We start from the raw sequence: 25,036 nt of genomic DNA, 5'->3' as shown, positions 1-25,036 counted from the left end.
GGCCTAAAGGTGTGCCACACCATTACACCACCACCACCTGCCTGAATCATTGATACAAGGCAGGATGAATCCATGCTTTCCTGTTGTTGACACCAAATTCTGACCCTACCACCCAAATGTTGCAGCAGAAATCGACACTCCTCAGACCAGGCAACGTTTTTCTAATCTTCCATTTTCCAATTTTGGTGAGCCTGTGCGAATTGTAGCCTCAGTTTCCTGTTCTTAGCTGACAGGAGTGGCACCCGTCTTCTGCTACTGTAGCCCATCCGCCTCAAGGTTGGACGTGTTGTGCATTCAGAGATGCTCTTCTGCATACCTTGTTTGTAACCAGTGGTTATTTGAGTTACTGTTGCCTTTCTATCAGCTGAACCAGTCTGGCCATTCTCCTCTGACATCAACAACGCATTTGGCCCACAGAACTGCCGCTCACTGGATATTTTCTCTTTATCGGACCATTCTCTGTATACCCTAGAGATGGTTGTGCCTGAAAATCCCAGTAGATCAGCAGTTTCTGAAATACTCAGACCAGCCCGTCTGGCACTAACTATGTGATGTTCAAAGTAATTTAAATCCCCTTTCTTCCCGATTCTGACGCTCGGTTTGAACTGCAGCAGATTGTCTTAACCATGTCTATATGCCCAAATGCATTGAGCTGCTGCCATGTGATTGGGTGATAAGAAATAAGAAAGAGCAGTCAGACAGGCATACCTAATTAAGTGGCCGGTAAGTGTATATTTAGCTTTGTCCAAGTCTATTTACGTTTCACTATTTCCAGCGTGAAGTAGATGCAATTTCAGGCACATATTTCAGTAAATCAACATCAAAACAGTATATTTGACCATCATCCATTACTACCACATCTACCATCCACCTCTTATAAATAATTGGTAGCTTCTTGTAAATTTTTGATCTTACATAAACTTATAAACTTTTATTTTTCATCAAATTTTTCATCAAATATCATTGTATACTGACAGTATATTTGACCACTGCCCATGACTATTTTCAAGTTCTATTTTATTCCACCGATGCATGATATGTTTGTTTTGGTTATGAAGAACTAACTCATGCCTCTAGACCAGTGACCTCAAACTCAATTCCTGGAGGGCCGCAGCTCTGCATAGTTTAGCTCCAACCACCTCCAACTCACACCTGCTTAATAGTGTCTAGTAGCCTTGAACACCTTCAATAGTTGGATCAGCTGTGTTCAGGTGATTAGGATTGAAGCAAAACTGTGCAGAGCTGCCCTCCAGGAATCCAGTTTGAGACCTATGCTCTAGACTGAACATGTTTTATTTGCACTTTGACATCTGGATTATACAAATTGGAAATATTTTTCGTTTAAATTAAGGTGATATTAATATAATTTTTAAATATTAGTTTGTTTTCAGGCCCCACATGCTTTTGTCATGTAAACTAATGTCCAAACTGCATGAAAAAACAAAGCAAAACTGATAATGTACATTCAGCAGTTCAATCCTGATGCAACATTCTCTCTTATATAATCTATATTTCACTCATCACCCAGTTAATCTTACCCTGATCTGGCATTTTCAGCAGTAGATCAAGCAACGGCTTTACCACTCCTTCCTTGGAGACGTGGATCTTCCAGAATAAAGTCATAGAGATCCTGAGAAACACATTTCAACCATGTAATCTGGAGATTTCTTGACTCTATAACGTGATTCAAGTAATAAACTGCAGTTTCTATTCGATTTTCTCAGCTGATGGAACCTACCCTGGAAGTTGAGGACTTCGTATAATCATGATCTCTGATCTGCATCCCTCTGGAAGGTTGACCACGTCTGGGTACTTCTCCTGCCAAGCAAAAACCACCCGTGTGTTAAATAAATTAACAAAAGAGTCTTGACAGATTCCATCGGACCCACAGCAACTTGGATCCAAAACACTGGCTGATACCGAAACGAAATATGTGGAGTAATTTACATATTAAAAGATTACGTAATGGAATTGCAGCATTTGCTCCAAAACAAGGAGGGTAAACAGCCTAAAACCAAGTCTATCACTAACCAGAGCTGAACATTAAAGACAAATGTTGATGTCTTAGAGAAATTGCCTGCTCAAAAATGTTTTTTTTTTTTTTTTTTTTTTTACACCAAATCATTTTGCCTAGCATACACAAGGCTTTTCAAGGGGGGGTTTAAAATAAGAAAAAAAAATCACAGTTTTTGTTTTATTGCACAGCCCTAATGAACACCAGGGCCTTCAGGCTCCAAAACACTAAACAAAAATATATAAATGTAAAAAACTGGTCCGTGCAATTCAAGTGCTGAGATCATTTCAACTTTTTTTTGGTTAACTGAAGCTTTAAAAATAACCCAGGCTCATTAAGTCGAACCATGCCACAATCTAGGTTTCTGCAAATTGTAAAATACATTGCTCTGAGAATGCTTCATTGGACATTTCAGATGACAAATCCACTGTCTACATGTTTTTGCAAATCTGAAATATGTTCTTAGGATACATTTTGATATATACGTGTCAGATAAACATTGTTCTTGTGCAAGTTTATGAGACAGTGGGACTTGTCGTAGAGATTTCCAAGCGAACTACTGACCTAAACCCAACCAATAGTGTTGTAAGCAAATGTAAGAATCACAGTCATTTAGTTTTACATTGATTTTACATTGCTTTAATCTGTTTTATGGAACTGTGCAAACTCGAACCTACGCCCTCTGCATCACAAGTGAGCTACTGCAGTGACCATGCCAAAAAGCTTAAGGGATAGGAGAGGGGAATGTACTTGATTACAATCCTAGACATCATTAAGCTGTTTTAATTTATTTGCTGTTGTGCAAAGGACTGTACAAAAATAATCCTTTATTCACTGATAACACGTCCATGTAAACATCATTAGTGTGAAAAGAAACAAAAGTTGCAGGCGTCATGCTCATAAATGTAAGCTGAAGTATGCATTTCTAGTTAGCTGATTATACTGGCAAAGTTTCATAGGTATACAGGTTTGAAGTTATATAAAAAGTCTTGCTTTTACATGAAATACCCAATTGATATTCCAAGTGAGAGTAGCACGGTGCCACAGTGGGTAGCTGGCATTTCTGTGTGGAGTTTGCATGTTCTCCCGGTGTTGGCGTGGATTTCCTCCGGGTGCGTTTCCCCCACAGTCCAAAGACATGCGCAATAGGTGAATTGAATAAACTAAATTGTCCATAGTATATGTGTGTGAAAGAATGAGTATGGGTGTTTCCCAGTGTTGGGTTGCGGCTGGAAGGGCATCCGCTGTGTAAAACATATGCTGGATAAGTTGTTGGTTCACTCCGTTGTGGATAACCCTGATTAATAAAGGGTCTAAGCCGAAAAGAAAATGAATGAATGAATATTTTAAGTGAGTTTAAGAAATGCCTTCAGGACATTGAACCACAGAAGAGAAAATTGAATACACAGAACCATTTATTGCTGACAGTAAATAATAAAGTATATGAAGAAAGATGTTTCCAGCTCTCTGTCCTTTGCAGAAACCACTAAATACAAAGTTTGAAATTATAGCCTTACTTGCCCTAACACTTAATTCCGTATTAAAAGACATACAGAAGCTCTGTATATTTTTATAAGTAATTAGGACATCTAATTAAGCAGCTCTTAAATTTAACTCCTCATTTGTCTGCATTTTAGCCGGATGATTAAAAACACATGCTAATTTGCACATTCACAAGCAGTCCTACGTGAGCGTTATAAACCCCTTAGATAAATCCATCAGACTTTCCTATTAGACATCAAAAACTTTCCAGATTTTTTTCCCCTCAATTCCCACAATACACAGTTGGGAAATACTGTCAGTTCCACCATTAACTTGATGTTTCCTCTGGTAAACAATGAGACTTTCTCGAACAAGAATTGTGAGGTTGTGATGTTCCTTTCAGACTTCTGAAGAGACTAAACACAGTTGCGATCTCAGAGAGACACATTTACATTTTTGCAGATGTTTAGTTTTCAGTAAAGAGAATAACGGTGCTATAAATAAACGCCGTTACTAATGGTGATACTTTTTTCAGTATCAAGTAATCAATTGAATTACTGTTTCCCTGATTACAAAGCAGGTAACGCAATCATTTCCCTGGTAATTAGTTACTTTTATAATTATGTAACTCAGTTAAAAACTGAGTTACTATTTAAGAGAGATGACTAGTAACTTTAACTAACTACAATTTTAAAGGAACGTGCCTAACACTGTTAGTTTTACCCGTACACGCTAATTAAAGTTAAAGTTAAGTAATTAGTATTAAGGCCCAATCCCATTTCTATTTTTGTACCCCTACCCCTTTTGAAGCCCTCTGTTTCTTTAACACTCTGTTTCAAGGGCCAAGGGGTAGAGGAAGGGCTTAAAAATTGACCCTTTTGAAATGGGACACCACTACATCACCTGCACATGTCATCATATTTCATTGCGATCTCTTGCTTCATATGAGATCGATGATCTCAGCTGTAGTTCAATATAATGAGGCAATAAGATCGTAACTGTACTGTGCATTTACACCGTGGCCCTATTCATTTATAAATGCACAAAAACAACACTAACATTACACTAACATTATAACAGCGAAATTTTGCAGTTTTAGAGGTTTATTTAAAAACCATTATGGTAAAACCCGAATGTGGTTATAATTGTATTAAAACGTGCTTGTTTGTTGTAAAAATTTGTAATAATGACAAAAAAATACTAATTTGTACATCTCCTGACTTCCGTGTGCAGCTATGCTGTCGATGTAGCTGGTGTATTCTGGGAAATTTTCAAACCCCTTGGTTTCAAGTGTGGTCCTGAAAAATCTATTTCAAGGGCTATCTAGCCATTCCTCTTAGCCCTACGTCTTCAAGCTATAGAGAATTGAGACACCCCTACCCCTTCATGTGAACGTGCAAAATGAGAGGGGTATGGGGAAGGGCTAAGTGGTAGAATTGGGATTAGGCCTAAGTAAAATTGTTCAACAATGTAGTTATAGATTTGCACAGAACATTAAAGAGATGAAATATGATATTAATAATGAAAATGATGTCAGTAATTACTTGCCCTTATGTTGTTCCAAACCCCAGAGACCTTTATTGGTCTTGGGAACACAAATGAAGGTATTTTAAAATTAACAGTAAGAGTCCAAAGATGGTCACAGTCCAAAATGGTACCAAAAAGCATCCTCAAAACAGACTGTATGTCTCTTTATTTTTGTGTGTGCAAAAAAGTGTTTTGTGTGTGCAAAAAAAAAGTATTTTCATAGCTTGATATTATTCTGAGTAAATCCTCTGTATTTGATCTTTTTTTGGTATCATTCTGGACTTTGGATGAGCTAGGATGACAAGAAATATCTAAAAAATTCTAACATGTTTCGGGGGTTTGGAACAACATAAAGGCAATTATTGATATTGTTTTGGGTGAAATATCGCTTTAAAATTATGCATATTTATGTACACTATCAGAAATAAAGGCACACAATGTCAATGGGGTGGTATTTTTTAAAAGGTACATTTTTTGTTCCTAACAGGTCCTTAAAGGAATATAATAACACCCAAAAATTACAAATGTGTACCTCATAGTACCGAAAACCGGGTTCCCAATTCCAACAGGGGAGTCCTGGCCCACAAGGGGGACTCAGCGAGCTTTGTGGGAGGTCGTGTCATATTTTAAAAATTTCTTAGCAGTGGACAATTAGGAGAATGATCATGTTGCCCTGGTTTATTTTATTACCTACAACAGTATTCCTTACACACCGGTCCATGGATCAATTGGTACCGGGCTGCACAAGAAATCATTAATTATTTCCGTTTTATTTTTTATCCGAGTCTGAACGAGCTTTCATTTTGAAAAGTCTTTTATTTTGAAAAATGACCGTACTCTCTAGGTTACATCTTGGTGAGTAAGAAACAGACGTCTTTGGAAAGTTTCTTTACTAAGGGGAAAAGACCTAGTAAATGACCCACCATCAGCCAAGATATGGATTCGCAACCCATTTGTCAACAAATCAGGTGAATCCAGCATGGCTGTGGAAGAAGATCAACTGCTGGAGATCGCAAATGACGGCGGCCTTTTAGGCTTTTTATCACTGCAAACTTATATGAGCCATAATATCATTAAATGTGGAGAGGGGCCTTACAATATTTTTCCGGGGAATAGCGGGTCTCAGGCAAAAAAAAAAAAAAAAAAGGTTGCGAACCACTGCCTTAAAAGGAACAAAGATGTAATCTAAAGGTACTATTGTTCACCTGTATGGTACAAAGATGTAAATTTTGAAAAGGTATGGCTCTATTGACACATTTTGTACCTTTATTTCTGATTGTGTACTTCTTTTACATCTTACAATAACTGTTTTGAATCTATTTGGCAAGCTAACATATAATCATAGCATAAATGTTTTTAATACATCATGAAGCAATTTCTAGCTTGTTGTTAAGCTAAATGGTCAACAATTATTTAAAAGGCACGGCTGTTTTCAGTAAACGTGACACAGCTCTGACCAAAGGCTTCGAGCCTTCCTTGAACTAAGCCATTAATTTAGCATCCTTCACGCAACCCAATCATTATTTGAACTCTATACCTCTATTGTCTGATCCTGGAACGACATGTTATGCTCCCCACGGATCCCTGTCAACAGTTATTAAAACGCCAGACAGAACAACCAGAGTCTCTGGGCTTGTTCAGAAGCCAACAGTGTCTGAATATTTCGGAAAACTTTTCATAAAACTGGCTTCACTCTGAGACTTCAAAAGTACAATTTCAGAAATACTGGAGTTAAATGTTTGATCCAGGTTGCATTATTTACTTCACGCCAAAAGTTAACAGTGGATGACCCAAAGCTGAAACATAAATCTCAGTGCCTCAAGGGCGATTTTGAGGTACCCAGAAACATAAAACCGCTGACTACACACACATGCAACTGCTGAGTACTCTTGCCCAACATAAAATCTTCCATTATGCAAAAAGTTCCATAAGGAAATATAGTGAACCAGATGCTGAAGCAAACCGACATTACCGCAGTGGAAAGAGACGTTTGCAACGCAACAAAAAATACAGTCCAGCCTTTTGAAAGGCATTATCATGGTGCTAGGCATGTGTGTGAAAAAGTCTTCTGGGTCTCAAAGTACATCCCAAATGGTCCGTGACATTATACAGACCATTCTAACCAACGGAATCCGCATGTGGAAAGAGTCATTTTTTTTTAAGTCAACATCCTCCAGCGAGTTTCTTCAAGGAAAGAGCGCCATGTTGGTTGAGTCAACATCCAAACAGTCCAAGAAGAACTTCCAAACCTTAACAAGATCTGAATGCACTGCGCAAGGAATCCAACATGACGTTGTGTTGGCAAACCATTTTACTTCTATGATAGAACAGTGCATGCAAAAATGGGGTGGGACAATATATTGAAAAAGGTGGTTTTTATAGGACAGGTGATTTGAGGGGATGGCACTGAAAAATAAGAGTGCTCATTGACGTCACATGAAATGAAATGGCATTTCAGAGGCAGACTCTATTGTGATGATAAACACTGAAGATTGTGTTTTTTCTTCGCAATCATGTATACCAGTGAATCATGCTCAAATTAAGACGAGGAACGAGTGTAAAGAAAGTTCAAACAGTGAAGCATCGCAGCTGTTCATTCCAGTTTGTTGAGTCACAGAGCTCCGGCCATTACCTGATGGCAAGTCAAAACATCCTACCGTGTTGAAAGATTGTACACTATTAATTTCACACCAGACACTCTTTGATCCACGTCTCTAAATTTACCCATAAACACTGCTGCCGCTAAGGACCGGTGAGGACTATGATGTGAAAACCATTTGTCCCCTGATCTTTTGGATGAGATGTTGCAAGAGATGACAATGCACATAGTCTGTTAAACTGATTCAATCTAAAGCTGGATGTGTTCGCAATTTAGCATCTCAGGAGGCCAAAAAACAAAATGCAGTGGATTTCTGGAGATTGTTTAATTCTGAAAGCTCTGGCATAATGTCTCAAACTCTGCTCTCCATTAGAATACATCTGCTAGATTGTCAACGCTTGACCTCAAAAACGGATGGTGTAGTTTTTGCTCATTATGACGTTTCTTTAAAAGTATTTTCAGAAACGTTGAACTTTAAAATGCGTAGAGCATTTTGTCATGTTTTCCCTTTTCAAACATTTTAATTCGTAAACATTATCAAGTCAAAATTGATTATACAAATCTTCAGGCATCTTTATATAACATAAGTAGGCTCACACGGGATCTGTGTGCGCAGAATTTTGCAGATTTTTAGCCCATCATTAATTCAGTTTGTTTACTTGAGTAAATGTGTGTAAATCTGTATTTATTCAGTTTTTAAATTAATTACAGTAATATTATTGACTAATATGAAAATGTTCATCTGAATTATGTACAATATGTATGTACAGTAATATTTTGTATTTTAGTAGAGATATTATATGATACACTTGATTTGTTTACCAAATAATGTGAATCTAATTGGATTTGCATTTTAAACATTAAAGTAAAAAATTTTTTTTTCACATATTAAGGTTTTAGTTATGATATTCCCAAAATAATTCTGTAGATATCTGCAGATTTTTACCAAAATTCTCTGCAGATATAGCAAAAAACGTCCACATTCCGTCTGGCCTAACCATAAGTTGACCATACTCAAAAATAGTGCAGAAACCTACATATTGTGACTTGGAACCGTTTAGTTGACTTAATTTTGTAATAATGCACATAGTTCATTCATATAACTATTTTAAGGCTACGGGGTTTACTCACTTTAAATAAAAACCAACTAATTGTTTTCAAAGCAATGGGTTTACTCCAATTTTTTTTTGTTTTACACAGTCAACTAATCGTTTTTTACTGTTCACATGATTCAATTGGTTTCGTGTTCACACTGTTTCTACACAAATGAAGATGCTGCAAGGTGATATATTTCTTGTACCTGCATTGAACTCTGCAAAAATGAAAAGAAAAGTATATATGCTTGAGCATACAGTGTGTTTATGGTGGTATCTTGTAATATTGTGTCCTGTTATTGGTTTGTATGGAAGTCTTTGGGCTGTGTTGTATTCATTTTTCAGTTAAAAAGTTCTAAGCAGTCCTGTCTGACTTGTTTCATGCACACTAAATGGCTTTGCATGACTAAACAAAAAGTGTCAATGCGAGTGTGCAAACCGACACAATAAATATATTAAATAATTAATAAACATTTTGAAAAGCACTCACGATAAGCAAATGTCATCCCAGTGTACTCAATCGTACAGGTTGAGATGACAGCATTTACACTTATTCAGATTACCTGCACCAATAGAGCTTTCATACGAGATTTTGATTTAATTGAGCCAAACTGGCCAAATTATACCTCAGTTCTCTTTGTTTGGTCAATATGCGGATAGAGAGCCATTTTTTCAACTCTCAATCCATTTGTTTAGCACAGATGTCAGCATTTAACCGTATTCAGACAAACCCAAGTTTGTTTTAATTGAATCAAACCTCCCAAGCATGAACACGCTCCTAGCCACAAAAACATGCAATGTTTATCTTTTGAAAACCGTGTGATCTTGCTTTAGAAATTGTTGTACATTTTATGCACAGAGGTTTGACTATTGAGAGTATAAAAAGTCCAACAGAGAAATTACACTAAGTAATCCAAAAGATAGTCGTTCACCTATTCATAAATCTTATCATACAGCAGTTTGCAAGTGACACGCAAAGCCTGATTAGCTTCCTTTGGAAATATTGTCATTGGCACAGAAAAGACATACAAACTAACTAGCCAAGTAGCTTTTTTTCTTTTTTTTAACTTAATTTGGTTTGATATCAGCGTTTTTTGTGTGAATCCGTGCCATATTACCTCATTTCATTAATAATGCTAATAAATGATGGTAAAGTGATGTGGTTTACAGCCCAATATTTGAGCTCACCAGTCTAATTATAGCATACAACTTTCTGACCACGACCCCTTCATGCACGAAACTGAAAATCTGGAGATTTTTCCTCCAGCTCAACATACCCACCCTCTGAAACAAGAGATGGGGGGGCGTCCCATTGGGTAGTAGGGGGTCAACATGAAAAAACAATCCAGAAAACCAGTCCAGACGTCTTCTGATCAGCTTATTTGTGCTGAAATGTGTGCATTTACAGCTCATTTTCTGCACTTACACAGAGTTTTTACACGGTGGCTAATGACAAGCCAGGTGCCACCTCTTTGTTTGAGTACAGTAGCCTTGCTAGCCTAGTAATTAGGATGCACAAAATCACCAAGTTCTTTCTCCTGAGAAAGGCAGTATCTTGTCACAACCCTCATTTGGCTGAAACTTTCGGAGACTGAACTGGAGAAGTTCTGCCCGAGCGAGTCCCGACTAAACGCTAGAGCAGCCCCCGTCTGTTTTTGACATTTATCAGCGTTCTTGCTGCGGAGCAGACGCACACACACTTCTTGCGTTGCTGGCAAATCCCACAGCTTTTGGGGGAAAGAGCGGAAATATTTGGCCTCGCAAAACCGCCCGAAACCAGTGGTAACGTACAAACGACTCTCTCCTCTCTTTCAGCTCTCACCCTCAGTAATGTCGTAAAACACTTTTTGTGCAACACTAATTGTTTTCTTTTTTTTCCGTCTACGGGGTGCATGTCACATTATTAAGGGCTTTATAGATTTAAGCTTCTCTTTGCATGCACTTTGGAACTTCTCTGCTAAACACTGACGACAAACGTCTTGGGAAATAGTCGCCGGAGCACAGCTGCAGGACTGTAAAAGTGCTTACGGCTTTACTGTACCTGGTTTTCATTACAGCGTTGAGAGAGGGAGACCCTGTATCATGCTACGCCCCTCCAGGATGTTTTTACTCGCAGCAGTATATTTCGCCCCTCTCGTTCTTTGTCTAAAGCTGTAGGTTTTTATAGATTCTTTCCATCTGAGCCTGGTCATCCTAAAGAGCTTAATTAAACCCCCCTTTTTTCCCCTCCATCCCACCGCAGCTCTGATTTAATGCTAACCGTATGACTTTGCCTGAGGGTCAGATTGACGTTTGTAGACGCCTTCTGTAGCATATCTGCATTGCTCAGCTGTTGATTTTACTCTTGTTTCCCATTACTGTAAGTCCGGGTAATCTGTGTTGTCATCTTTTCCTCTTTAGGCTTGGCATTTCTTCTGCAAGAACTTCAAACTGGGTGGAAGTATAAACTGAAACAGGCAGTTTTGCTGCAAATCATTGAAATGTATTTGTATTTTACCAAGTTTAAAGTTTTTAATGCAGCTTCAAGAGTTTGTTCGCAATAAAATATCAACCATTCAATTACCATTCTGCTATTTATTTTTAAACTATTAAATATGTTCAAAATGTAGACAGATTGTACATATTTGACATGTAGACAATATTTGACAAATTATTTCTACATAAGGTTGAAATAAGTTGTGTATAATTATTTTGAAAGTTCCTCCACAGACACATTTTATTAAGGAACATTATCTTCAAAGTAATTTTTTAAAAGTTGAGAAGAGGGTAAAGTTTTCAAAATTAGTGATGGTTTTTAAGATTTTAAAGAAAACAGTCCCAAAATATTTTCTTAATTATGTTTTAGTCAGCGAGGTGCACAGTCATTCTACAAGAGCATGCAGCAGGGATATTTACCCATACAGATTCAAGAGTGAATTAGGTAGAAATTCTTTTTTGTTTACGAGCTCTGCTGCTTGGAATATTTTGCCCACCATTTTTAAAGAGATTCAAATTGAGAGTGTTTTTAGAAGGGAAATTAAAAAGTGGTTGTTTAAAAGTTGAAGTTTTTTGCTGTGCCGAGTTGCTGAGCTGTTGATGTTTGCAATCCACTAATGATTTGCTCGTCCAATTTTTAAGAATATTCGAGGACCACAATGGAAATAAGCCTGCAAATTTTTTGTGTATTTTATCCTCGACAGTTTTTAAAATATATATGAGTTAGTCTAACTGGACTTGTTTGTATATTTTTTGGTAAAATTGTCAAATAAAATCAATCAATCAATCAATCAATCAAATCATTACCATTCCACAAATTAATACATTAAGAATTTCATCGCATTAGAGAATTTGTAACAAGTTTCACGTTTTGAGATCTGTAGTTTCAGTTATTGCATCATAAATAAGTTAAATGTATACTTAAAATCATAACTATTAATTTTCTGCACTTGGAGTCATTAACATTCCATTAAAATTGCCTTAAAAATTTCTCAAATCTCTGAATTTTGATGACCAACCACTTCATCAAACTATTAACCATTTCTTTCAGACATCTGACTCCTAATGTGTTGAAAACTGTTGCATTTGAATGTACCTAGAACTTTAATGATGTTGATTGTTTGGACGCAACAACATCCAAAAAAACTTTTCAGCCAAGTCTTACAAATTATAGGATCTAAATGCCTGTTTTATGAGCTAAATTATGGCCGCTACAAACTGAGCTGATTGAACTGACTATAAACACTATTAATAAAACTTGAAAAGCATAATAAATAGCAATATGTGCGCACAAAAAGCCTTTACTGGAACGTTTTAGATCATTTAACATGGCACACAGGAATATCTGGAGCCACTGACGTGATGACGTTACTGTTATAAACCTTTTGAAAGAATTGTGTAAATGAGTCGTAGTTCCCATTGCTACAACCTGAGATTGAATGTAATCAAGACCAAGACTGTCCTTAATAAAATCTGTGCTATGATTGTTATATTTGAACATAATACTTAAAACCTCCTGCAGTCTTCTAAACACCACCCATCGCTCACCTAAATGACAGTTTTACTCTCTTACAGTAAAGGTGTTCAAGGCTACTCTCCTTCAAAGCCGTCTAGCTTTCCAGGGTCAAGCTGTTAGAGGCTGGATCACCTGTAATGCCGTAACTTATCATTATGGAAATGTGTGCGCAGACAGTATGCATTAACAGAGTTATATGAAGGAACACGTAGCACTGAGATGCCTCTGTGTTTGATCCCGCAGGGTTCAGTCATGAGACCAAACCTGATTCTGGCAATGTCACTGCTGGCCTGTCTAACCTTCAGCCTCGCGAATGAACAGAGACGTCCCTTGGTGCAAGGTAAAAGACGAGGTGTCGGACCCAAGCGTGCCAGAAAGCAGACGTCAAATATCAGCTTGCAGCAGGGAAGAACGCCAGAAAGTAATGGACAGGACAGATCCGTTTTCATGGAGTCTTACAAGAAAACGAAGGAGCCGAAGCCAAACTTTGAAGTGACTGCAGGTCAGTGTTGGGAAAGCTACTTTGAGACTGTAGTTTGTCAAGTTGTCAGAACTTAGAGAGAATATGGCAAAACTTTAACAAGAAACAGCTGATGCCAAATTCTGTTGTGTTCATAAAGATTTTTCATGTAGAAATCCAATGTGCTTGTATGCCTTTCATTGAAAATTTGATACTTACACTACCTTTTTTTGACGTAGAGTATCGCAAAACAAAACAGAAGTCCGATTGGAATCCAATTAGTGATATTATTTTAAAAAATGTGCTTAAAAGGGACAGTTCACTTAAGAATGCAAATTTTGTCATTATTTACTCACCCTTAACTTCTTCCAAACCAGTTGAAGGAGATATACTGAACAATGTTGGAACCTGTAAACCTTGACATCCATAGTTGGAAAAACAAATGCTATGAAAGTCAACGGTTACAAGACGTTTGGCCAGTGGAGAAACAACTGAGTCTGGTTTCTCTCAAGGTTTTTTAATTCTTCACTTTCGACAATTGGTGAATTTTTTTCCTCACCGCTGTCACCACTAGCTTGTATGGTTCGGGATCTGTAGAGCTGTGCATCGATGGATTTGCTATTTAGTGTTTGGACTCTCAGTAGTGATTATTAAACCACACTGAACTGAACTTAAACTCTGAAAACTGAACCGCACTGTTTCAATTTACTATGATCTTTTATATGAAGCTGCTTTGACAAAATCTACATTGTAAAAGCGCTATACAAATAAAGGTGAATTGAATTGAATTACAACTTTCCAGCACTTTGGAAGTCAAGGGTGACAAAATTATTTCAATTTTTGGGTGAACTTTAAGCCGAATAGTTGTTTCCTTACATATAGCAGATGTTGTGAATGCATATCTGTTCCTTTTACTGCTTAGAAAATGCATAGAAATTCAAGTACGCGTTGAAAGTCTTCAACATGCCCTACAGAGTTTTGGAAGAGAGTGGTTAGTTTGTATGGTTTTAATACATGACCATTCTGGCCAGGGTGGTGAAGCTCAGGTCTGAACACTGACCACATGATTATACATTGGCAACATGTGACAGTGTGACCATGCAATTTCAAAACACGCAAACAACCGCCTGAACTAGAGCAAAATCATGAAATGTTTAGTGTTTAGCATTAAGGTCAATGACAGATCTGTAATTCTTGCAAGTGAAAGACTAAAAAAAGAGGAAGAACACATAAAAACAAAAACACTACTTTCAAATAGACCAGTTTTATACTGTGTAGCTAATGTGTACACTTTTGACTGCTAGCATCTTTGTTTGTTAATAAAGATAGGAACGGCACTTATATTCCATGTAGAAAACAGTATTGCAGTGGGCTGATATATTTAGCAATTTTATAGCCTTATAGCCTGGTTATCCACATCGGATAAAAACATTGCCAGATGGTAATTAACAAACAATTTAGCTTCCGAACAGCCCTGTAAATGCATACTGCGGGTTAAATCACTGACATTCTTTAATTATTTTAATTGCATATTTTAAAAACAACAATAATAATAATATACATAATAAAAGGAATAGCCTAGAAAGATTTTCAAGTTGTCACTGAAAAAAACAAAATGAGGTTGACACATAAACAAAATCACAGCAACTAATATCAAATGAGACACTGATTTCCAAGTTTATGTAGAAATCGATGGTCATAATTTTTAAGCGATGTGAATTTAATGTTTTTAAAGAAATGCTCCACTTTAAAAAAAAAAATAGGCAAATTTTACGTCGGTCCAGAACAGAGGTATCCAACCTTGTTCCTGGAGATCTACCTTCTTGCAGAGTTCAGCATCCAATCTTGATCAAACACAGCTAAACCAACTAATGCTGCAGTCACATTAAAGTTTGTGCCTGCAAAATTATGTCGTATGGCGCTGCAAAAAGGGGCGGGATTAAACAAGATGTTTAGACATTTAAAAAAGCGAGTGATTGGTCCATAATTTTAATTTCTGTCTAGAGAGGTCATGTTTTGTTCTTCGATTGGTCTCGCGCAGTCACATGATGTGATTTCACAGGTCATAATTCACCAAGCTTGAACTTTCCAACGCAGCAAACTGCGAAACTTGTCACACAAGCTTGCGTTTCCGGTCTGACGCAATCCTGTGCGTATGAATGGAAGTATGGGAAGAAAAGTGCAGTGTGACCGCAGCTTAAGTAGGATCTGAAGGAGCACTTGGTAATTAAAGGCAGGTGCATTTGATCAATGTTGCAGTTAAACTTTGCAGGAAGTTAGATCTCCAGAAACAGGGTTGGGCACCCCTGGTCTAAAAAATAGCAACTTTTCATTTTTCATCAGCCTTAGTGCACAATGTAATTACAGAAGAGTCAGGATGTAAATAAGAAAATTATTCTAATTATTGAGCCACATGCTTATGCTCTAATCCGACAAATGCACCCACCAGAGCCAGAGATCGGTTTAAATGGTTTAATGAAGATGGTTTAAATCTAGGGGAGCTGTAAAATGAGCCTATTTTTTAAGGGGAGTGTTGCTTTAAGAGATGTTGCAGTAATCATATTTACATACTTTTTTCTTCTTTCTATAAATATTGTAGGAAAATCAGAGAACTGTGTATTTCGAGGTATAACCATGTACGATCAAACAGCATGGTCACCAAAACCATGCGTGAGTTGCCTGTGCTCTAAGGGTGAGGTCGTCTGTGACCAAATACTGTGTCCCACTCTACAGTGCCAGCTCAAATTTCAACCAATGGGAGAGTGCTGTCCAATTTGCATTGACCAAGGTTTGTAAAAACATTGACATTACAAAACTGCATAGCACTAGCAAATTAATCTAATCTTTGCTTTTCTCTTGAACTCAGTTCTTGACGAATTTTCTGGTGACCCTCCCACTCCCAATGATCTAGCCGATCCCTATATCGAAATATCACACAACCGCAGAGACAAAGACAGGCTAAAAAAGGACGAAGAAGAACGCGTACGCAAAAAAGATGCTGAACGCAAGCAGAGGAAGAAGCAGAAGAAAGAAGAAGCTGAGAGACAGAAGAAGTTAAAAGAGGCGAAAGAAGCCAAAGAAAAAGAGGCAGAGCAGAGAAGGCTACGAGAAGAAGAAGAGGAGAAAGCGGCGGCAGAAGAGAGAAAGAAAAAGATGGAAGAGCAGCGACGGGCCGAGGAGGAAAGGGCACGTAGGCTAGAGATGGAGCAAAGAGAGATGATGAGGGCTTTGGAGGAAGCAGCCGAACGAGCCCAGGAAGGACTCAGAGGAGACGAGGCCACTGAAGATGAGGACATTGTTTGGTTAAGAGGGGATGTTTTTCAAATGTCACTAGTGCAACCAACTAAAGAAGCAAGTCCTTCTCTTCTACCACTCCCAGAGCCGAGCGAACCAGTCGAGGAGGACACTGAAACAGGCGAGGAAGGACCAGATGTCTTCGAAGAGGAATCTGAGATGGTCACCACATTGTTGCCTCCAGGTTGCACCATCTCTGATGTCATTGTGACTTGTGAAAATGCTAAACTGATGGGGATTCCTCCACTGTCCATCCCTGAGCTCAAATCACTCAACCTGCAGGGTGAGGAAGGCCTCGTAAACTCTTTTAGGTCGTAAATGGATACAGGCACTGCAATAGATCTTAGATCATTTACCTAAGACACATGCAAAAGATTAAGTCCGAATCAGATAAATCAGTACATATGCAAGTGTTTACAGAGTCCACGTCCATGTATACAGATCCCAGTGAGGCTGATTTTGATAACTTGTTATGCTTTATGAAATTACAGGGAACGAAATCAAAACCATCCCTGCTGGAGCCTTCAATGGAATTCCCAACCTAGAGTGGATAGACTTGGGGAAAAACAAGATTCATTCGTCTGGCATAGACCCACAAGCATTTAAAGTAAGTAACGCTACAAGGTGACTGCATGCTGCATTAAGGAACACTTAAACACCCTTCTGGCGAGAAAAACATTTCGACCTCCCAAAACGATTCAACTGCAATTTTCCTGCCTAGTCAAATTTGCAATTGCTTGGATAAAAACCAATCATGTTCCACAGATATTTAGGATAAGACTAAATAGCTGACAATTGGTGCAAATATTGCAAATGCGCCAATCATTAGTTGCACCAGACTTGGTGTGAAATAACCTAAAAGCTCCCAAAATTTGCGTGTTTTCAATAATGTGATCTTGACAGTCCGCAGGGCTGCTGGCCAAGGTATCAAATGTCAGATCTTACATAATGTTGTTGGAATTCTTTTAACAGTCTGCTTAATATGGAAAATAAAAGGTGTAAACAAGCCTATTCTGAGTGTGCATTTACTAGGGTAGTCTACTACAAAAATTCCCGAACAGGACTTCATGTCTTCAAGCTGAACTTAAGCTGAATTAGAGAAGCAAATGTTTGTTCCATAACATTTAGAAGCTGTGCAAAACAGTACCATCTGCAAACTTGCAGTGCTAAGCTACACACTTCTCCAATGCTTTGCTCTGTTTATAACCATATAGCACTTACAGAAGTTTCACAAATCCTATTCTAATATAAACACTGTGCCCACTTGTACTTGAAATTTGTAGCTCTGCTTTTTTGCAGACTGTCAAATAAAACAAAATTCCATGGCATGTGTTCAAGACAAACAACAGAGGGTCTGCTACGCTAGTCTTTCCTATTTTCACTGGGCACCAACCAGTCGAAACATGCACATCATCTTTTAAAAAGGTTTTGGAAATTCTATATATATAGCGTACATACAGTTATACCCTACTTGAGTCAATTCATCAGTAAGCCTTGGGATAGGAATATGGCATATGGTAAAAAATATTTCAAACATCTGCTTGTTCAGTTAGCCTAGGGAGTGATACCCATGCAGTCATAAGTGTTACAAATGAATGATTAGAAGTAATAAGTCCAGAAAACCAAAGTGGAAAACTTTCAGTGAAGCATTTGAAAGCATATTGTATTTGACCTTTATTTTTCGCACCTAAAGATTAATGGCGTGATTTTTATGTAACTTTCATTAAAGGGTCTTAAACTACTGTCTCGCTTGTACATGGATGGAAACCTTCTGGAACAAATTCCCACCGAACTCCCATCAACACTCCAGGAGCTAAAGATAAATGAGAACAATCTAAGAGAAATCGAAGAAAACAGCTTTGAAGGTAAAACGGTTATGCAAAATTGCTTTGTGTAAAAGGTTAGCGTAATTGCTATGTCTATAAAAATGCTGACATTTAATCAGCAAACACTAGCATGAAATGTTCCTTACCTAATGTTGTACTTTGAAAACACAATATTTTCACAAATTGCTTCATAATTCCTGGAAGGTCTCAGCAGTCTGGTTACTTTGGAAATGGAGGGGAACTTGCTCAGTGAAGGTAATGTGAATCCGCAGGCCTTCAAACCCCTCAAAGAGTTGAATTACCTTCGGCTAAACAGAAACCATTTCCGTACCATTCCTCAGGGCCTTCCAGAATCTCTACTGGTAAGTTTGATCAATAAATAAAGTAATCATTGACTATGTCAAACATTATTGTTCATTTAACTACATACACGTTTGTGGGCTGGTTTTACAATACATATGGGAAACCAGGTAGCAACTGTAAAACAGCAATCGTGGCAAACCAACACCATTAATGTACCACAGAGTAATTTGAAGCTGCTAAAGTCACGTTTAAAGGTTTTGTCAGGCAAGTAGAGTTCAGTAAAAACTGCACAATTTACTTCATCCTCTCCTTTCTGTTTAGGAGTTATACCTCGAAAACAATCTGATTGAAGACATCTCTGAAATGGCATTCAACCACACTACAAACATCAACGTTGTTGTGCTACGACATAATAAACTAGATGAGTCAGGTATTGCGCCTTTAGCCTGGATCAATAACAGGTGTGTCCTGAACATGAATAATAGTACACCAATTAAGCAAAACAATGTTCCTTTCTGCTCTATGATCTGCCAGAATTGTATAGTATGAATGAACAGAATCTGTAAAGAGCTGTTCAGAAGAGTTTTACAGAAGTTTTCTGCAAAAGTGGAAACACTTATTCTGCTTTTCTCATTGTGTCCAAAAGGAACCTGGAATCTATAGATCTCTCGTATAACAACTTCTACCTGGTTCCATCCTTCCTGCCAAAGTCGCTGGTTCACCTGGTTTTGGTTGGGAATCAGATTGAGCGCATTCCTGGATACGTGTTCGCACACATGGAGCCTGGCCTGGAGTACCTCTACCTCTCTTACAACAAGCTAGATGGTGACGGCGTCGAGCCAGAGTCCTTCTTTGGCACCCTCAACACTATGACCGAACTCTGTCTAGACCATAACCACCTTATGGCTATTCCAATGGGAATTAATGAGATGACCACATTACATTTCCTACGACTTAACAACAACAAAATCAGGTATGCTGTTGGCCTCTTGCAGAGAGTCAAAATTTCCTGACACAATGATCTGACTAAATAAAAATAAAAATTAACCAAACGCAAAAATATTTCCATTAAACAGGCTGTATGTAGAATTTCCATGTATTCATTTACTGGCAATGTTCGGACAGCTTGTAAAAAGCTTAAAAAACTAGACCTTACCCGAATTCCTGTGTTGTCTATGAAATCCTATAAACTGATTTTTATGTGAAGGACACTTTTTTTGGAAAAATCTGAATATGACATTAACACTATCGAGAGCATCTCTTTAGATGACACATGATACTAATGTTTCTACAATGTTCAAGAAAAGTCTAATGTGTACTGTAACTTCAACCATGTTGTCGTAAAAACTGACCAATCCCAAACTATAATATCACCAAAGCTCATGACAGGGGTGCAACATTGCTCAAAATTAGTCAGCAGCTTATTGCAATTTTCAGTTATTTTGAGTTTTTTTTGTGGCTCAGTGGTTAGCACTGTCACCTCACTGCAAGAAGGTCGAGGGTTTGAGTCCTGGCTGGGCCAGCTGGCATTTCTTTGGCTTTCCTCCGGGTGCTGCGGTTTAACCCACAGCCCAAAGACATGCGATATAGGTGAATTGAATAAACTAAATTGGCCATAGTGTATGTGTGTGCATGTGAGAGTGTATGGGTGTTTCCCAGTACTGGGTTGCTGCTGGAAGGGCATCCAGTGGGTAAAACATATGCTGGATAAGCTGGAGGTTCATTCTGCTGTGGCGACCCTAGATTAATAAAAGGACTAAGCTGAAGGAAAATGATGGAATCAGTTTGTTGGAAACCAAGTCTTTTAATCCAGTCCTAGATTTTTCAACAAATCGCAACCAAAGCCACGCAGAAACATTTTATGGAATCTAAAAATTCTAATTATTGAAATTATTAAAAAAGTTAACATTAAGAACCTAAACTAGGCTTTGTTTACACGACAACAATGTAGCCAAAAACGCAAATGCTTTTTCTTTGCATTTTAAAAATGTTTCCTATTTACACATTTTAAAAATAATCAGCCTTTACACATTTTGGCTACATCTACGCTAATCTAGATAAATGTGAAAACATTGTTTTTGTCTCAAAGCGCTCCATGTACACAATATCGTATTAAATTATTTTCTAAAAAAATCATGCACACTAAAAACATAATCCTTAGTCGTTAATTTATTATGGAGGAACAAGGATTAAGACACTTTTATCAGACGTTTATTTACTTTCCATCTCTTTGAAACATGGCTAAATGTCAAAGAAAAATCACAGATTTTTTTTTTAAATAGGCTGACAGTGAGGTAGAGTTGTTGCTGAGGCAATAAGGAACATGTACAAATTGAAATTAATGTTTGATAAGGCTGTTAAAAAAAACGGGCAGCATCCAAAACATCTGCCTACATGTCCACCGTGATAGCAAAATTGGTCACATGAATGCGTCACACAAGTAAAATTTTAGAATTTTCGAAACGCAGTCTCAGTCTTAACAAAAGGTCGAAACGAAAAGAAAACTATGCGTTTTAAATGAAAACATATTAGTGCGGACATGGCATTAAACAAAAAATCAGGTGAGCACATACAAAAATAAGGAAGAAAACGTTTTTGAAAATCTTATATGTTGCACTATAACTGTTATGAACAGTCAAAACCATAACTTTTTTGTGTAAATGACCCGTTGTCACTAAAACAAGGCTTCTGAATTCCACATTTCTACATTTACTTGCAGTAACAGTCAATGCACTAATTGTACAGGACTTTACATATTATACATAAAGTCATAGAATTTTTTAGTCCTAGCTTAAGGAAACATTTTGTTTATAAAAACAAACAATTCAACTAGTATTTTTTTCATTGCAGTGAGATATCTGTGTGACTTTTATCCAACAGGCATGTACCAGAACAGGCCATCTGTGACCCCTTGAGTGAAGATGACTCTCATCTAGTCGCCGTTCGCCTCGAGAACAATTTCATTGACCCACGAAAAATCCCACCCACGGCTTTCTCCTGCGTCCGCTCCTACTCCAGTGTTGTTTTAAAGCCTCAGAGGATTAAGTAACTGGAATCTTATCTGTTATTATTATAAACCACTAAAGAAGTAAAAACAGATTTGAGTCCTGCGAAGATGCAGTTATCATGAATATTATTTTATGGGGGGGGGGTTCAAAAATGAAAACGCTACCAAACAATTCATACATTTGAATCTCTGTCTGGCATGTCTTGCTTTATTAGCTTTAATAAGCTTGAATTTGAAGTCTGATGAGACTGGACTTGATCACCGCCTCGAGGATCATGGCAGAACGCCCGCGTTTTTCTCCACCTGTCTAGACGTGTCTTTATAGAGTGCATGGATCAACTGTACAATACTTCAAGAGGGAAAAAAGTAACAGACTGTAACTTTATGAACTATATCGAGATGTATCTTATTCTTGTAATAACAGTATTAAGTTTGTCTGTCATATAGTGAAGAAAAACAGGATGCATGGCTTTTTCTTAAGTCTTCGTAAAAGAAAGCTGCCAACATCAACCTGCTTACATAATGCGTTTTTCTACCAAGACAGAACCAATAAGGACGTTTACTACTGAATGAACTGTGACGCATAATGGAAGCATACCTACATGGTTCAAGTCATTTAAATGACCATGGATTTGTATTTGTGTAGTTTAGATTTCAATGTAGCATCAATAAAACCCATTTTCCTAAATGTCTTGTAAGTCTTTTATTCACACCGCTGCTAATTTTATGCGAGTTAAATTAAGCTGAGACTTCCTAAATTTAATTCCTTTGTTAAAATAAGCCCGTTTAAAACATCTGCGATCTATAAACGTTACTGTGCTAATGGAAATGCAGCAAAATCACACTAATGACCTCAGTAAATGATCTGACTATGACATCATAGTCTTCAGCTCCTTCTAAGATTTTTCGAAGATATCGCTCTATTATGGCTAGTGAAACGGGAGATGATTACTGAAAAAATACCTCTGAGGGTGAACTTGGGTTTTGATGACTTAAAAAAAGTGAAAGAATAGACATAAAAACCCTGAAGGGGATCTGCTCAGAAGCTTTCCATGCTCCAATGACTCATGTACGGGTCACATGCTTTTTATTTATTGTTATTTTGAGGGTAAATCAACAGCTGAACCGCCTACTCCTGGTGTCTGGACGCAGTTAAATGTTGCTCTATATTTAGAGAACAAGCAAAGATGTAGAAAGCCACCAACTAATCAAGATTCCTCAAGTGTTCAAAAGACCAAAACATTGCATTACAGCAAACGCAGAGCACAAATGATGAAGAAATTAACAAAAGACTAACAGGAATGGTATCGGTACTTTTTTAAAGCACATCCACACATTTCTATGGTTCCTAAACAAAAGAAATGCAAAAGCCTAAAGGTAAACCTAACTAGGAATGCATGGGCCGGTATAAGATTCTGACAGTATGTCTGGGTAAAAAACAAAAACTTTTTTCCCTTTTTGAATATAATATATTTTATTTTGAGAAATATTTAAAATATTTTGGAACAGTAAACATCCCAGCAGGAACAGGATGTCAACATGACGTCAGATTGATGTTGTACTCCTACGTCGTGGGGACATTGCATTTTGCCTGGAAATTCAAACTGGATTGACATCAGAACCCAACGTCATGTCGAAGGCCCAAGCTAAAATCAACCCAATTTAAACGTCTAATTATGTTACAGCTTGCCATTGTGTGGACGTTACCACTATGACATCAGACGATGAATTTTGGTTGCCATACCTGACAAATAAATGTCAGTACTTGACATCAATATGACGTTGGGTTAAGATGTTGGCCCGATGTTGGATTTTGGTCACTTTCCAACACAACCTAAAATCAACCACATATCATTTGACGTCGTTATTGGACATTAAATTAAAGTTGTCCTTAGACGCTGGCTTGACATTGAATTTGGGTCACCTGACATCATGACATACATATAACCGGATATTAACGCCTTATATTGTGTGCCTGCTGGGATGTAAGGCTAAATACTTCAAATAAATCTTTAAATCAATCATTCTGCTGTCTTAATTTGTTTCAACACAGATTTCTGTACAATTTAAAATGGAATATTTGGATATTTTTCGGCTAGAGACACTGTTGTCCTAAAAGACAAAAACAAAAACAAAAATTAATAATAAAAATGATATGGCAGAAAATTTTAGCGGTTTTAAAACCTTGACTTTTCCAAACCACAATATACCTTGAAAATGGTTATTGTCTCATGTCTAAACCTAACATATTACATTTAAAGTGATTTAATCGAAGTAGAAACAGTTTTATTTAAAAATGTTTCATTAATTTTAAGTTTTAAATAACACTTTACATAATGTACACTGTTTTAAACTAATTATACAGAAAAAAAGTTAATAACAAATTACCAATCAACCAATTTAATTAAACATTTTTCACCCCATAGTCTCATAAATTGTTTCAATTCAATCTATTCCTCTACCCAAACTCTATCCCTAAACCCAACCCTCACAGGAAACAATCTGTGTTCATTCTGTGGGATTTATGAGCCATTTGCCTCATGGGAACCAATCAAATATTCCCACAAGGTCAAAATTTCCTGGTATTGCTAGTTTTGTGTGGACATTTGGTCCCCACTATGTGAGGAATACAAAGTACACACACATAAAATAACTTTTCTGGTGGGATAATAAAAAAGTAAAAAGCAGCGAAGCTGTGGAAAACCGCCAACACATCTCAAGTGTTTCCACAGTTCAATCATTCCCATCATGGTTTCCCAAATCATAACATTACAACAAATAAGGATGAGGTAAAAATACAATTAAAATAAATGGATTATGGGAAATTAATGGTATTTCATCATCGCTTCTACCTTTACTCCATCCAGTTCACCATCACATGAATAGAGTTTGTAATAGTATCTACATCCTTTTAATTTACGGCACGAACTCAACATACCACAAACATTTATTGGTTTGAGGTTAGTTATCATTTCGGAAGGAATGTTGGCCAGTGAGACTCAGGAGAAACCATGAGACATAGGAACTTCCATCATCTCCAATCCCCCAGCCAAAACCCAAGCATATGTGGCGCCACCAGTACTGCCCCGTGAATAGAGAGGGGTCGCGTTTTGTGCTGCCGTAAGCAAACAGCACCATAAAGTCTGGAAAAGTTATTATCCGACGTTTAGTTCTAGATTAAAGGCCCCCTGTTACTTGGGGATTACTAGATTTCGTCCCACGAACATGATTCAGTCATGATAACATGCACACTTTCCTTCCTAAAAAGTGAACAATGCCATTTGTGAACTGACGTGATTTCTGGCAGCTTGAATCGATCAGTCATCCCAAAAGAGTCTGCAGGGATTCATCTTACATCAGGCAGAAAGACTGACTGATGTCTAGATTTGAAGGTTTTTCCCAATGTGGATTCAAGATCAATCCTATTTATCACATTATA

At 37.5% G+C, this 25,036-nt stretch overlaps 2 protein-coding genes across 4 annotated transcripts in view; one reads left to right on the top strand and one right to left on the bottom strand.

Annotated features, from left to right (window-relative positions):
* The window catches only part of cenpp (centromere protein P), a 74,764-nt gene that overhangs the window by 2,187 nt on the left and 47,541 nt on the right, over positions 1–25,036 (bottom strand). For all 3 annotated transcript variants that reach the window (XR_012397358.1, XM_073936444.1, NM_001003555.3), the window contains 2 exons: positions 1,739–1,818; positions 1,539–1,630 (listed from right to left, as the gene is read on the bottom strand). Coding sequence is in view for 2 of the 3 variants with exons in the window: in XM_073936444.1 (XP_073792545.1) it covers positions 1,539–1,630; positions 1,739–1,818 (172 nt within the window). In the remaining variant the exon portion in view is untranslated. The remainder of the gene's footprint in view (positions 1–1,538; positions 1,631–1,738; positions 1,819–25,036) is intronic.
* Positions 10,259–22,285, top strand: ecm2 (extracellular matrix protein 2, female organ and adipocyte specific). The gene is made up of 10 exons (XM_681415.8): positions 10,259–10,498; positions 12,951–13,209; positions 15,767–15,955; positions 16,034–16,744; positions 16,953–17,068; positions 18,191–18,326; positions 18,492–18,649; positions 18,912–19,051; positions 19,237–19,563; positions 21,471–22,285. The coding sequence occupies exons 2-10, from the start codon at positions 12,960–12,962 to the stop codon at positions 21,637–21,639; spliced, it is 2,196 nt and encodes a 731-aa protein (XP_686507.3). The 5' UTR covers positions 10,259–10,498; positions 12,951–12,959; the 3' UTR covers positions 21,640–22,285.

Source organism: Danio rerio, chromosome 22, assembly GCF_049306965.1.
Source record: "Danio rerio strain Tuebingen ecotype United States chromosome 22, GRCz12tu, whole genome shotgun sequence".
In the NCBI taxonomy this organism is placed as follows: Eukaryota; Metazoa; Chordata; class Actinopteri; order Cypriniformes; family Danionidae; genus Danio; species Danio rerio.
Note: the sequence above shows the minus strand (reverse complement) of the source record. Positions and strands in the feature narration are given on the sequence as shown.